This window comes from Pholis gunnellus (genome assembly GCF_910591455.1).
Source record: "Pholis gunnellus genome assembly, chromosome: 22".
Lineage (NCBI taxonomy): Eukaryota > Metazoa > Chordata > Actinopteri > Perciformes > Pholidae > Pholis > Pholis gunnellus.
In genome coordinates this window covers 8,829,235-8,843,416 of record NC_136549.1, presented here as the reverse complement: position 1 = coordinate 8,843,416, position 14,182 = coordinate 8,829,235, and the positions used below count along the sequence as shown (strand labels likewise).

General features: G+C 42.6%; 1 protein-coding gene across 2 annotated transcripts; it reads left to right on the top strand.

The window, feature by feature from the left end:
* The first annotated feature begins 10,981 nt into the window (after positions 1 to 10,981).
* LOC306714136 (uncharacterized protein) lies at positions 10,982 to 13,724 on the top strand. 2 transcript variants are annotated; one of them, XM_079184088.1, is made up of 9 exons: positions 10,982 to 11,093; positions 12,043 to 12,084; positions 12,168 to 12,222; positions 12,472 to 12,561; positions 12,732 to 12,767; positions 12,844 to 13,016; positions 13,137 to 13,201; positions 13,356 to 13,456; positions 13,566 to 13,724. In XM_079184088.1, exons 3-9 carry the CDS (start codon positions 12,216 to 12,218, stop codon positions 13,670 to 13,672), a joined length of 579 nt encoding a protein of 192 aa, XP_079040214.1. In that variant the 5' UTR covers positions 10,982 to 11,093; positions 12,043 to 12,084; positions 12,168 to 12,215; the 3' UTR covers positions 13,673 to 13,724. The 2 variants fall into 2 exon arrangements, with proteins under 2 accessions (XP_079040214.1, XP_079040213.1); XM_079184087.1 differs by having other exon boundaries at positions 12,168 to 12,561.
* Positions 13,725 to 14,182: the final 458 nt, after the last annotated feature.

Below are 14,182 nucleotides of genomic sequence, written 5' to 3'. Positions count from 1 at the left end.
CATTACGCAGTGGAATACCGGTCTAATTCTCTCATCTGGAAAAAAAAGGGAGCATATTCCCCATCCTTCCTCTGCACACAGAGTAGACTTCAAAGATGAGCCACGGTGCCCCTAATTCCCCAAATGGTTGCCTGCTACCTCCACAGCGGAAGCTATTGAGATGTAGGCATGAATGGGTATGAATGGGGCGCTGGGCTTTCTGTGCCGTGGGAAGGGCCTGTGTTTGTGAGAGCTGGGGCTTCTCAGACAGGGATCACAGCCTGAGGTGCTGCGTGTGTCCAATGAACAGCACTCAGCACCCTGGGATAACAATGTGAGCAGAGCAGCTCTGAAAATCAATAAACCACTGGAGCTCTCCGTGGTCTCCTTCATAGAGAAATAACAGCATGCCAGAGTCTATCTGTGTCTCTTTCTTCTTCTCTCTCTCTCTCTCGCTTCATCCTCAGCTGTTATTTTTCATATAAACACGCTCAAATAGAAAATAAGACACTTGAAGTTATGAAAGGTCAAAAAAGTGTGTGCCAGTGATGCGGCGCTCTACATGCAGTAAATACTAACTCGTCTGCATTTAATCTTTATGCGCTGAGGATATTTGCTGTACATCTTTCGGTTAAATATGCCCTTATAAATGTCACATCTAATCCATGGACTCCCAGCATTAACGAGACGTGCATGGAAACAAGTCAGGACAGGAGAAAAGGGGGATTTTCTAAATCTCCCATCAAAGTTGTCTAATTATGTTAATCAAGAATTCTCCAAATGTCAGCATTGCTGGAGAGGATGAGATTTGGAGAGAGAGTTCTGTAAATGATGAACTAACCAAATCAGCTGGACCGCAATGATAGCAATGACATTAATTAATTAAAGTTGGACATACAAAAGAGGCAGGCTTAAATCATGGACACACTTCAAGAGTGAACACATGAATTACGATCAAGAATCAATTTGTTGCAAGACAAATGTTTTCTCACGCTGAGTCAGCAGAGAATTCGCTCAGCGCTTTATGAAAATGAAGAGGTTTTTTTTCCTGAATGAGAAATCTGACATCTGTAGAGAGTGACATCCACTAAACGAAGAAGAAAAAAAATGTTCCACACCTAAAGAAAAGGAAAAAAATAATTGAGCAAAACCCTTCACATATTATGTCTGAGCGTGAATTCAACTGAAGGAATGTTGAACACATTTGCCAGATAAAATCAATCTGCAAGACACATGCTAGCCTGAGAAAAGTCTGACCTCAACACAAAGAAGTTTAGAGCTTTAACGCATTAACCTTAAAGGAAGAGTTTGACATCTTGGGAAATTGTCTTATTATCCTAAAACGTCCGCTTTTTGTTATGACAATGCTGCACTTCAAAGCGCCCTGTTTGACCGGAGGGGAGCGTTCCATTTTGGTTATTTTGAGGTCACATTGCAACATTTAAAGAACTTCATACGGTTACTGTGCAGGAACGTTCTGGTAACGTTGCAGGGCGACGTCCTTTACACCACTGGGGACCAATGTATTCTGGGAACATAGAATTTCAAGCCGGGCATATATAGAGCTAGCGCACTACCATTTCCATTATTAACCCCGTCTCCCAACTGCTCGGTCTTGGCTCGCTCACATGAACAGCGTTCATTATGCTGAGGAAAATGACTCCGAATTTTGCTGTTTTACAACTTTTTGGACCTAATTGGGCAATTTAAGTGTTCTTACTGGCATCACATGACAGACCCTGAAGTTGTATTTCCATGGTTTGGGCCACGACAAAAAACTGGCTTCAAAGTCCATGCTTTTCCTGGAGGCTTTGTTTCCCCCTTTTTTTCAGTCTTAGTCAAAGTTAAGCTGAGTGTCACCTGGTTGTAGTTTTACAGGACTGACATGACAAATTAGTGCTGTTGCTGGCAGTCAGAGTTTGTTACCTTTTGACCGAGGCAGCAGAGCTGTTCCACCCCGTTTCTGGTCTTCACGCTGAACTAAGCTCGCATAGAGACCAGTTGCTTAGCTGTTTGGTTTAGTGGCAGATCTTTTCACGTAACTTTTGGCAAGAAAGCTAGTCCGCATATTTCCCCAAATATTTCACTGTATTCAGTATGTTGTGAAAATAGTTCCCATTTTTCCAATTTGATATAAATTAGCTGTGTTATACTGAAATGTCAAGTGTGCGTGGAAGAATTCATTATCTTCACTCTAGATGAACAAAGATAGGTAGTAGGTCAAAGAAGTTGCAAATAACACAAAGAATTATCAATTTATTCTTAATTAAGCAAAGTAGAATATCAGTCTACTGTGCACAGTGAAACGCGCTTTCAGACTTCAGTAAAGCGCCCGTGTTGTGTTGTTGGGGAAAAGATAGAATAGCATACATTAAAAACAATCAAGCTGTTTATTGTGTTTGCAGTAATTAGATCTTTAACAGCAGGAGGCTTTTCCCCTCTGATTCTCTAATTTGATACAGTATCGTCTCGTCGCCGTGCCGCAGGTTAGCCACATAGGGAGGAAACATTAATCTAATCTAACACTTCATTCAAAACTCCAGGGGGTCCCTGCTAAGTGTTGCAATCTCTGACTATTAAATTAATGTTGTTTGTTTCATGACGGAACAAATAGGATATGCTTGATGAATTAGTTCTATTGCGGAGCGGAAAATTGTACAATTTAAATGATGCACTGCAGTGGTTGCAGCATTATTAACATACCTGTGTGCAATATTGGAGAGCTAACAGACTGGAATTTGAACGTGGTGTTATCACTTAATGCTAGTAGTTATATCAATTAGATGACGTGAATCATTCTGAGCCTTGGAGCTTTTCTGGAATACATGATCATTTCAAAAAGGACACATTAATAATTTGCTAGGTCTGTTGCCAGGACACCCTTGTAATTATTGATTACTGACTGCATGTAACGCGGGTGATTAAAGCGCTCGTTACATGCATTTCCAATGCAACTGGCTGAGAGCGCCAGATGAAATGTAAACGAAAAAATGGGAATATTTGAATTTTCAAATGGCCAAAAACTTCAAATGTACTGCCATTCGTGCAGTCAGCGATGTGTTCCACTCTTCGGGACACATATACAGATTGTGGTGTTATTCCCGTAACACCGCAGAACTCTCTAGAATGGGCTTGAGACAGAACAAAACATTACACTCCATTTGCATGTCATTAGGAAAATGGAAAGCCACCTCCCCCTGTGGGTTTAACCCCTTATAAATATATTTAAATATATAAATATCATGAATACATTAATCGAAATTGCCCTCACAACACAACCACTAAAAGCACGCGACAGTCCCACTGTGGAGCTGCTTTGTCTCTCTTGGGAGAGGTCATGCGTGCAGATGGCTCCGTGCACACCTGGAGACACACACACACACACACAAACAATAATCTTGACAACTTCTACACACATTTCACCCAACTTCTCCCTGACCTTCTCATAAAAAACACACACACACACAGAGAGCCTCACACTCCACCCTCTATAAAACAGTGACACACACACACACACACACATTCTTCCTCGCCAGAATCGCCGCCCGCACCTCTCCGTAACAAAATCCCAGCTCTCGGGTCGGTCTGACTTTACAACACAGACTGTCTCTCTCCGTCTTTTGCGACTTTCCCCCCCTTTTCTCTCTGTTTTCATGGATCAGCGGAGAGAGCAATTACATCAGCGTCGGTCTGGCGGCCTGGAGATGAAGAGCTGTGTGGCTGTGGGCAAACACCTGGCCACGGTTAGAGGAGCAGAGCAGGAGGAGGAGATGCAGCGCAGACAGATGTGCTGCAGGTTCTTTGGGCGGTGGGGAGGCCTGGAAGCGTAGTGTGTGTGTGTGTGTGTGTTGGGGGTCGAGTTCTGATGGAGAGCACTGGAGCACAAACGTGAGAACCCACAAGATGTGTGTGAGTGTGTGTGCGCGCGCGTGTGTGTGTGTGTGTGTGTGTGTGTGTGTGTGTGTGTGTGTGTGTGTGAGCCTATTGGTAAATCATGTGCGAGTGTGGTTGAGTCGAATCAGTGAAGCCCTAAAACAACCCCCCCATCACAAGCAGTTAACATTACAATCCTTCACAGCAGTCAAAACTCTGCCCCACCAAAAGTTTCAGGCTATCCATTCAGCATGTGCCTGCGCCTTCCTCCTTATTGACACAGTCACAGACATTTGCATTACAAAAGGAAGCTGTTTGAAAAATATGCGCAAAAAACATGTCATCTCTGATATAGCTTCAGAAATGCTTCAAACATGCCCCCAAAACAGTGCAAAACTGCACCGAAACTCATCCGTACAGAGGACAAGAGAATGCTGAACACTTGCTGCGCTGCCATTTTCCTCTTATCTGTTGCTGGGGGATATTTAACTTGAACATAAAGAAAGAAAGAAAGAAAGAAAGTGGGGGAAAGTGCGCAAATGACATAAAAGAGAGAATGAAATTGGGCGATAGAGGGAGGGAGAGAGCGAGGGAGTGGGGTTGCGCGAGGATCACAGGGCTGCTCTTTGACCTCGGTCTAACCTCCAAGAGACTTTAGACAGACATGTGGTTGCCATCTGGCCGGGCTTACCATTCTATTATACCAGCTGATTTATTCTTAAATGTTACGGAGATTACATGCTGATGCGGCTGATTTAGCTTTAGTTTAGTTTTATACACAAGCTGGTTTAACTCTTAAAGTGTAATACATGAAAAAAAAAAACATATCTATAATCTGAATTTGAGTGGTTGTTTAAATCAGAGCAAAAACAACATTTCTGTTTCTCTCAAACATGAGTTTAGTGCTTACTTTGTCAACATTCATTTGACATGCATACAACGCACACGGTCAGAATATAGTCAAATGATTGAAGTTTAACTTTAAAAAACAAGTTTTAAGTAGCCAACTGAAGAATCAAATCTTTAACAAAAACATCAAGCCTCAAGAGTTTCTTCTCCTGAGCAGCCACCCCCGCGTGTTTACATGTGCACGTTACAAACTGACATTGAGTGGACATGAATCATAACAATGGAGAGTGTGTTGGTTTTTGAGTTTTATGTTTAAGATGGAGCTGAGTTGGGAGCTTGTGCAGACCCCAATGTAGAAAGCGGCGCTAATGAAAATGACAGCTTACATGTTCACAGAGGCAAACAAGTGAAACACTTGGCTAGACTTACTGCGTTGTAGACATACACAATCACCTCCGGACTTCAATTTAGGCTGTGGGAATTTTACCAAGCAAAACAAAAGTACACAGATAGTATGCTTTATAACCTGGTTTCAATGTGTACTCTGTACAAGCCAGATATCCAACAATGCGAGGCAGATGTTCAGGCTGCGATATAGTGTATGATATCCAACAGGAACCAAGGACCCAAGTCAGGAATCAAACCCAGGACATTGCAGTAATGTGGTTAATGCGCTCCAGGATTATGTCTTCTTGGGTATGATGTGACAAACTTTACACACCTGGACTTGGGGATTTTCCTGCATTTTTCTCTGCAGATCTCAGGTTCTTCAAGTTCACGTCCGGCTTGGCCATTTAAGGACATTCACAGAGTGGCTCCTGTGTTGTCTAGGCGGTTGTGTTCGGGTCATTGTCCTATTGGAAGATGAACCTTTGGCTCAGGCTGAGGTCGTGAGTGCTTTGGACAAGGTTTTCATGAAGGATATGGCTGTACTTTGCTCCGTCCAGCTTTCCCCTCCGCCCTCCCCAGTCCCTGCTGCTCGCAGGCCAAACTTGGGGCCAAACAGTTCAATCTCATGACCACACAAGAGAAGCTTGTTTCTCACAGTCTGAGAGTCCACGAGGTGTTTTTCTTTTTCGCAAAAACTCCAAGCAGGCTTTCATGCGCCTTTCGCTGAGGAGAAATTTCCGTCTGGCCAATCTTGAATGAAGAATTAAGGAGGCCTCTGTGCGCTTGGGAACCTTCAATGCAGCAGGATTTTTTTTTGTATCCTTGCCCAGATCCGTGCCTCGACACAATTCCAGTCTCTGAGCGTGATCACATGATCAAAACAAATGGGAGTTTCTAGTACCATAGCAAAGTGTAGGAATACTGCAGGGATTTTCTGGAATTTTAGTTTTGCTTTTTTTTAATGGGGAACTGAGGACAAATTAATAAGAGGACACATTTAAACATAATAAAAAAAAAGTAAAGGGGTCCGAAAACACTGCATTCATTTTTATTTTTCATGGGAGATGCATTGAAGCAACTTTTTGTGAAAGGGTTTCCCGAACTACAAATGAAAAAAAATAAATGTTAAGGATAAATATTGTCTAAACTGTTGAGGATTATGCAGCTGGAATGGCCAGCTCTTTTCAGCGGTGGTACAGGTTTTCACTGACGGAGCTCGGCACACTTGCAGCTCATGTAATTCTGTCCATGGATGCTGATATTTGTTCTCCGCAGCTCTAATCCAACTCAGAGGCACTTGTTGCAGACGAGTGTAAAGCCACACCCCGCCTCCTAGCCAATTAACAGTAAAATCAACCCAAACAGATTTCCTATTGATAAATCTTTAATGATACCAGGGATTTTACACAAATGCACACTTGACAGTGCTAATTTAAAGCAAATATGAAGCTTGATTAAAAATCCCCCAGGCATGCTAGGGGAAGATAAATGTTTGAATAATTTATCAGATTTAATTGACACGACTGTGATGTTGTAAACAGAAATGTTTTGACGTTCATAATGCATTCTGACATGATGAGGTTTTGGGACGGTTCCAAGGAAGAGAACAGTGGAGTTTGAGAGAGTGGGGAGAGATTCATGGGGGGGGGGGGGGGGGGGGACTCCAGGAAGTGAGAGGGGCAGAGGAAGGATGTCGAGGGGACGAAGGCTGCTCTCAATTTACATTACTCCAGATCAAGCCGCCTGTTCAACTAGAACTCTGTATTTTATCATAACAAATAAAAAAAAGATATATATATATATATATGGGCAGGAAAGGTGCTGGGCTATGATAGACAGCAAAAGTGATCAGCAAACACAATGGTACACACGGCTGGCAGCCAGCCTGAGGCTACAGCGCTGCGGTTTGACCCCAAGAATGTGACACTAAACAAGGATGTAAATACTGCGAGAGCAGAGAGAGGAAAGAGGAAGAGATAGAGGGAATGAAGAGGGAGGAAGGAGGAGGAGGAGGAGGAGGAGGGGCACACATGTCGCAGCACTGCAAACAAAAATACAAGCAGGCATCAATATAGACAGAAACAGAGAGGATGCGGGAAGAAAGCATCAGAAAGATGGAGAAAATAAAAAAAAAAGGGGCAACCTTGACATATTCCACAGGCTCACGTTCCACTGGGGACCTCGCAGGGGTTACACGGCCGCCAGGTGCAGGGCCGCCACTTGTCTGATAAGACACCGATCTGCATGTGCCCGTCCGCTTACCTGTCCGCCCGGCCCCCGGTAAACATCCCGGTTATCTGCAAACAAACAGAGTTTACTAGTGACTATGTATGAATGCATCAAATTTTGATGGAACTGCCATGTTGGGCTCCCGAATGCATCTCCGCCATGATACAATGTACACCTGAATACATGAATAGGCAACAAGGAGGCCCTCGCTGTTTGTAGGGGGTAATGTTGACTGAATTTTTAAAGATGTTATTTTGATTTGACACGACTGTTGGCTCAGTGGAGTTCAGAAGGGGGGGTCGGGCGGGGGGGGGGGGGGATACAAGACAGCCAGAGGAAGAGGACGGAAAATAATGTAAGGCGGCCTGCGTCTGGGGAAGGGCCAGGGTAAACAGCAGTGGGAGAAGCGAGAAGGGACGGAGACAAAATACAATCAGCTGGTAAGGGAAGGAATCACCATATTGACTGTCATGGGGACAGACAGTATAGAAAGGGTGGGGGGGGGGGGGACAGAAGCCAGCAGATAAACAGATCCAAAGATGACAGGCTTGCAGTGAATCCTACACATAAAAAAAAAAAAAAAAAAACATAAAAGCACTAACACACAAAGACACCCAGATGCAAAGATACATTGTAGACAGCAGAAATAAAGTCGCCCAGACTGCCTGCAGGTAATGTGAGTAATTGGCACCATTTGTTTTTTCTTCTTCTTGCACCTTCAATTCGTTCCAACGACAATAAGAGTCAAAGTGAAAAGAAAAAAACCCACCGCGCCGCACACGCGATGCACAAAAGGTGGCTAGGAGCGAAGCTGACATTACAACACATGCGTTTATGTTGCCTGACAATGTATCGCTTCCACATCAAAGGAAGCCTCACCTTTTGCAAAGCGAGCGAGGGCGAAATAAGTGGAGGCCCTCGCTTTATTAACTCCCAATCAATAAACATGCAGTCGGTGGCAAGGTAATCAGGAAACACTGGCAAATGGCCTGACAATGTATCAAAGCCGACGCTCCGAGGCAACGGCACAAACTCTAACAAGCATTTTATTACCGGTAGCTGTTACTGACATTAGTCAAAAACCAAGAGAGATAAAATAGAATAAGGAATGCAGCGTGGCTGGCTGAGAAGGCCCCTCGGCTGAGAGTGTGCACCTCGCACGTTTGATAGCCGCACGCCTCCTCTTTGATATGATAACAAACAGAAATTGTTTAAAAAACATCAAATGCGCAGCCAGCGAGGAGCAGACTTGCTGTGACGGATGTCTGGTCTAGAGGGCGATGAAGCTGCTCGTCCACAGACGTGGGAAGATGCATTTTTGGAAGAGAAAGCGGTCCAATGTCCCACGCTGGAAGAACTGTTCAGATGTAAAAGTTGCAATGCACTTATGTAAAGTAAAAGTCCTGCATTCAAATTTCCACTTAAGTAAGTAAAAAGTACAGACGCGTCATCAGCAGGATGTACTTAAAGTGAACTCGTTCTGTAAAAGACACTCATTTGCTTTCTTGCTGGAGAAGTTTGGTAGTGTACCACTTTTATGTTTATATGCGAAATACAAGGCTACTGCCTGTAGCCGGTTAGCTTAGCTTAGCATAAGGACAGGAAACGGGGGGGGGGGGGGGGGGGAGACAGCTAGCCTGGCTCAGTTCAAAGGCAACAAAAGAACAAAAACCCTCTAACGTTCATTAATTCACACATTACATCCAGCTTAGTGTACAAAAAGTAAAAACAACACACTGCGGCGTTATAGGAGCTACGGTGTTTGTGCTAAGCTAAGCGAGCCCAGACGTAGCATGTGTACCGTGCAACCATGAGAGCAGGGTTAATCTTCTCTTTTAAACTCAGCAATAAAGCCAATGAGTAAATTCCCTAAAATGACTTCCCTTAGAAATATAGTGACATGAAATATAGAGGAAAAAGTACATTAAAACTACCATAACATACTTCAGTAAAGTCCTCAGCTCCTTTGCACCACTGCCAAGGTCGACCTCATCCCATTTGTCTGTAGCCATGCTCTTGCAGTTTTGGGGGCCGTGTTGAGGGCCGGCTTCTCACCCAAAGGATCACATACAGGTGAGGAACCGAGATTGTAACTCGCTCCTGTACCTGCAGACTAATTTGTTTGTTTCGTTCTGGGGGCACGGCTGATATTAAAAGGAGATCCTGAGAGTCGCGGCAGTGGGGGGAGGGAGGGATGGAGGGAGCTGGGGAAAGAGGGAGGAAAGGGGAGGGGGGGAGGGAGGGAGGGAGGTGTGAGTTTACAAGCCGCAGGTATGGTGAATGGGTGAGTGAGAAGATGCAGAAAAAGAAGGCAGCGGGGGGAGAGAGAGGAAAAAAATAATAATTCTCATCCAAATAACTTTCGCCCTGTGGGCACTAAAATGCAAATCACAGATCAAAGAGGTTTGGAATGGAAACTAGCGAGATTGGGAGAGAATATCATCAAGCTGGGGTTATATATGTATGTTCAGGATGTGAGAGAGACATGCTGGACTCAGGTAATGGAGCTGACCTGTACTTGAACACTGCCCCCCCCCCCCCCACACACCTCCTCCCCACCGCCACTATCATTTCCCCGCCTGCCTTCTCCCAGGATTATAGCGTATACAGTACACTGGAAAGTAATTTTCTCCTTACAGTACTTTTCTTCCCTTTCCGTTTCTGTTTATACAGCCCCTTTTTTTTCATATCAGCCGGTGAATGTACAGTTTACACAGACACAAACCCCGTCTCAAAGCAGTGGTGAATTCCCCGCTTACATGTTGACACTGAATTTGGCAGCCACAGCGGCCTGTTTGCATGTCGCAGCCGTACAGAGAGACACACTCTTCTCCCCCCCCCCCCCCCCCCCCCCTTTTGCCTCAGCACACGGCGAGCTCTGGAAAACAGATTCATGTCAGGAAGGAAGGCGAAGCGTTCACAGAACAGAACAACGAGCGGCGTCGGAATGTGCGTCTGTGTGGCAGACCAAAAAAACGTCACCAGCTCTAAGTATTTGAAGTGTTCCAGTGGTGTTCAATTTAGAGTGTTCACGTCTGCCGCTACCACGCAGAGAACACGCAGTGGGGTGGGGCGTGGGCCGAGCTATATCCTTCCACCCTTCCGGGTGGAAGGATGTGGCTCTGAGAGAGGAGTCTCCGCATTAATGCCTAATTAATGTCTGTCTTCCCCATTAATGTCTAATTCATTATTCATGTCTGTCTCATGCACCTGAAGCCGCCCAGTGAGCACTAACCCTGATTTCAACGTTGATATTTGGTTTAAATCGCGGTGAAATCGGGTCTGAACGTCTTAGACCTATTTTCACCCTCATTTCAACCGGCTAAATTACGGTTACAATATCAACGTGTCACAAAACACCAATTTCTTTTAAAATATTGATGGTGTGTTCAGTTGTAGGTTGAAAGAGACGCGATTTTGGTTACTTTAAACTTATTTCTCCAAAATGATATTATGCTGGCCGTTGATATGTGGTCTATACGAAGACGCGATTTCAACGCATTTAATGTTTCATATAAAACGTCATAAATATGGAACTATAAACTCTGTGCTGTCAACAAGAAGCTCCCAGGACATCATCATCTGGTCCGTTAAATACATTACTTTTAAATCAGACAGTTTGCTTACAGCTGTAACGCGCATGCGCAAGTCCTCTACGCCACAGTCTGGAGCTTCGACTGCACCGCCAGAGACGAACAGCAGCAGACACGTTGCGGCTCCAGAGCATCGAGAAACGGGCTACTAAACCCAAGGCTTAACGCTCCACATACTTTGTAAGTACATTGACTATTTTAAACCTTAAATTATAACCATTTCTTTCACTTTATGCTGCCCACACGATACTGGATGGGCTGCTCGTTCTGGCATGCTAGCTTGTGCTAGCTTGTAACGTTAGCATGCCAACTTAGCACGTGCTGCTGCGACGATACAAATTAAACGTAAAAAGTAAACTTAAATAGTCTCCCAGACTTTAATGTACAGTATGTGTATGTTTGGTGTTACTAATGCATTTGGCTTCGTGGACTGTCGTTACCTATAAAGTACTTTTAAAGCCCATTTCGCATCGGAAATACACTGCAGAACGCGAGAGGGGCTAATTACAGATTGGATGGGGGAGGAAGTAAACAAGGCCTGTTTTGCAACCAATACGGCCAAAACATTGTATGTTGCTGCATGCTAAACAGCAAAAAATGTACAGTATAATACAGTGTAATGCACAATGTTGAGAATGTTACTCTATAAATGTAATAGCTAGTAATATTTATCTTGTTAATAGTGTAATAAGTAAGCTGTATTTACTTTATTAATGACACGTTACTTATTACATGTGAGTACATTTTCATTATTTTTTGTACAACTTTTTTTAACTGGACAATAATGCTGAAAAGTTTTATTCACCATAAATAGGCAGTGTAAACCTCACAACACTGATCAACATTTAATACTATCCAACTTGTATTAAAGTTCTTCAATATAACTTGATTTAAAATTATAAAGGGCTACTATAATGATTGATCTTTTCTACATATATTCTAGCCTAAGCCTTTTAGCAAAAGTCAATTTGGGTGTAACCCCTTTGTAATCACCAACACTTTGATAAGAAACTGTTAGTTAATTGCATGTATTTTTCTCTGTAACTGATTCCAATTATATTTATTTGGTAATATAATAATGTAATTCTACCTAACAATGTACTAATTGTAACAATATTTTTATTTACAGGCATCTTCCCTGTCAAACACCCACATGGACAACATGGACAACGTAAGTTGTCTACATGAAATGTACTTGAATTTGTCAATTCTCCGCACAAGCTGAATCTAACACAACTACATTTTACATTACAGTAATTAAACGTCTGCTCAAACAATAATGGATTACAATTATTTGAAAGAATGGAGGGTACGAAAAGCCAAAATTGATGCTTTAGCTACTTCCAACACAACTGATGGTGGACAGGAGGGATCTTTTGCACACGTGGAATCCGACACATCTGTTAATGAGGGTTCCAACACGTCTCTACGAGAGGACTTGTCCATGTCTGCACTCGAGGGGTGTTCTACACACTCTGTCTTTTTCTGAAGTTAATAACATTTTTCATTGACATTCCACACTGTTCATGCTAATGTATCATGATTTTACTCTTGTTAGGTTCTGTACGCACTCACCTAGAGGCCAGCACCATCAGCCCAGAACTGTCAGACCATGGGCACAGAAGTCCGCAGACACAAACACAAAGAGGTGAGGCTTAACCACTAACAAAGTACTACATTCTGCCCTGTAATAAAGACCTGAAAGTATCTCCTAATTTCTTTGACTTTCAACTTCGTATGACTCAACAAAATACTTGACTGATATGTTCAACACAGTATCATAACATTCCTTTTCCATCTGTCCATCAATTTCGCCAGGCAACAAGAAAAGTCTGTTTCCGATGTCCACAGCAAGTAAGTAATAGCTTTTAGGCTGAGGGATTTGTCTATAATACCTACATCAATGACCATTTAATGTTTTTTTTTAAAGAATTCCAGAGGGTGGTGCTGGGAAAATTGGTGGACCTCATTGAGGAAGTGAAAAGAATTGGGAGAGGGGTAGAGAACGAAGGACTTGAGAGACAGGTGCCAACATTAAGAAACAACGAGGAGCTGGATGAGCTGGAGGGCAAGCTGCAAAATGCTGAGCAGCGGGCATTGTTGGTAAAAAAAGAAAAGATTTTTAAAGATAATTTCTTTTTAAGCTTTAAACATTTATGAAAAAACTGAAGTCGGTTTCTAAGAGCACAGAGCAATAGATTGTACGCCTTTATTTTTAAACAGGTTCATCTGCTGGCCAAAGTGGGGGGGAAGAATATCAAAGATGCCACAAATAAAATCATGGACAGGTATGAACGTCATACCAACACGGTAATATCTGACAACTAAAGAAGTGGAAATAAAATGTATATGGCATGGACATTATGGAGCCATTCTAAACAGTTGAGCATTACTGAACAGTTGAAACAGCTTAAGTGACACTATGCGTTTTCTTATTCACAGACTCTTCACAAACAGATTAATGGCCACTTTCAATATGAAAGGAGGTGGTCATAAGAAAAAGAGGGCCTTCAGGGAAACTGAAGTCTACGCCGTTGTTAAAGGTAATACATGTTCTAATATGCAAAATACATTTAATGAATGGTTGTACAGTCAAAGTCTCTCATTTCATGATCTACTATATTCAATAATGCTATTCTCCTAATTTTATAGAGGCTGTCATACGGTCCGACCAAAGTGCCACAGAGTCAGCAGTTGACAGAGCCATGGCAGACCATCTCAAACAGGCTCCTGGGAGGTCCGGTGGGGGTGGCTTTTGAAGCGGAAAAAAACGTTATGTTTACCCCACACTAGTTTTATTTCCATAGTTGTTCAGCTTTAATATGTTATTGTGCTTTTCTTGTTATTTTTATATGGTTCATTAATAGATCCAAATGTTAATATATTATGATTATTTAGCTTTATTTTTGTTATATTATTGTTCCATTTTATTGTGCTTTTATTTAATAAATGTAATTCATGTTATTTTTAGATTGTTCCATTTCATTTTGCTTAAAAATACTTCGTGTTATATTGTTCATGCATTGTTTGTTAATAAATCTAAATGCATCAAAAGCATTGTGTTGTCCTTTTAAGTGAAAAATGTTAATGTATTATGAATAAGTATGTAACTTTTAATGTGCTGTGGGTTGTCTAGTTGTCATCCTATACCCAGAAGTAGCCTACTGTATGCATTTTGGCATTTAAAACACGGTTAAAAGTGAACGTTTTTTAGACGACTATATATAGTCGTTGTTTAAACGTTTAGGTTTAGACCAGATTTCAACGGG

What these genes read in the sequence shown, in the direction of transcription:
- LOC306714136 (XM_079184087.1), top strand. Translation starts at nt 12,453, where the DNA reads ATGATTTTACTCTTGTTAGGTTCTGTACGCACTCACCTAGAGGCCAGC. An exon ending in GTTTCCGATGTCCACAGCAA is followed by an intron (nt 12,768 to 12,843) that starts GTAAGTAATAGC and finishes TTTTTTTTAAAG; the next exon opens with AATTCCAGAGGGTGGTGCTG. An exon ending in AGTCTACGCCGTTGTTAAAG is followed by an intron (nt 13,457 to 13,565) that starts GTAATACATGTT and finishes CTAATTTTATAG; the next exon opens with AGGCTGTCATACGGTCCGAC.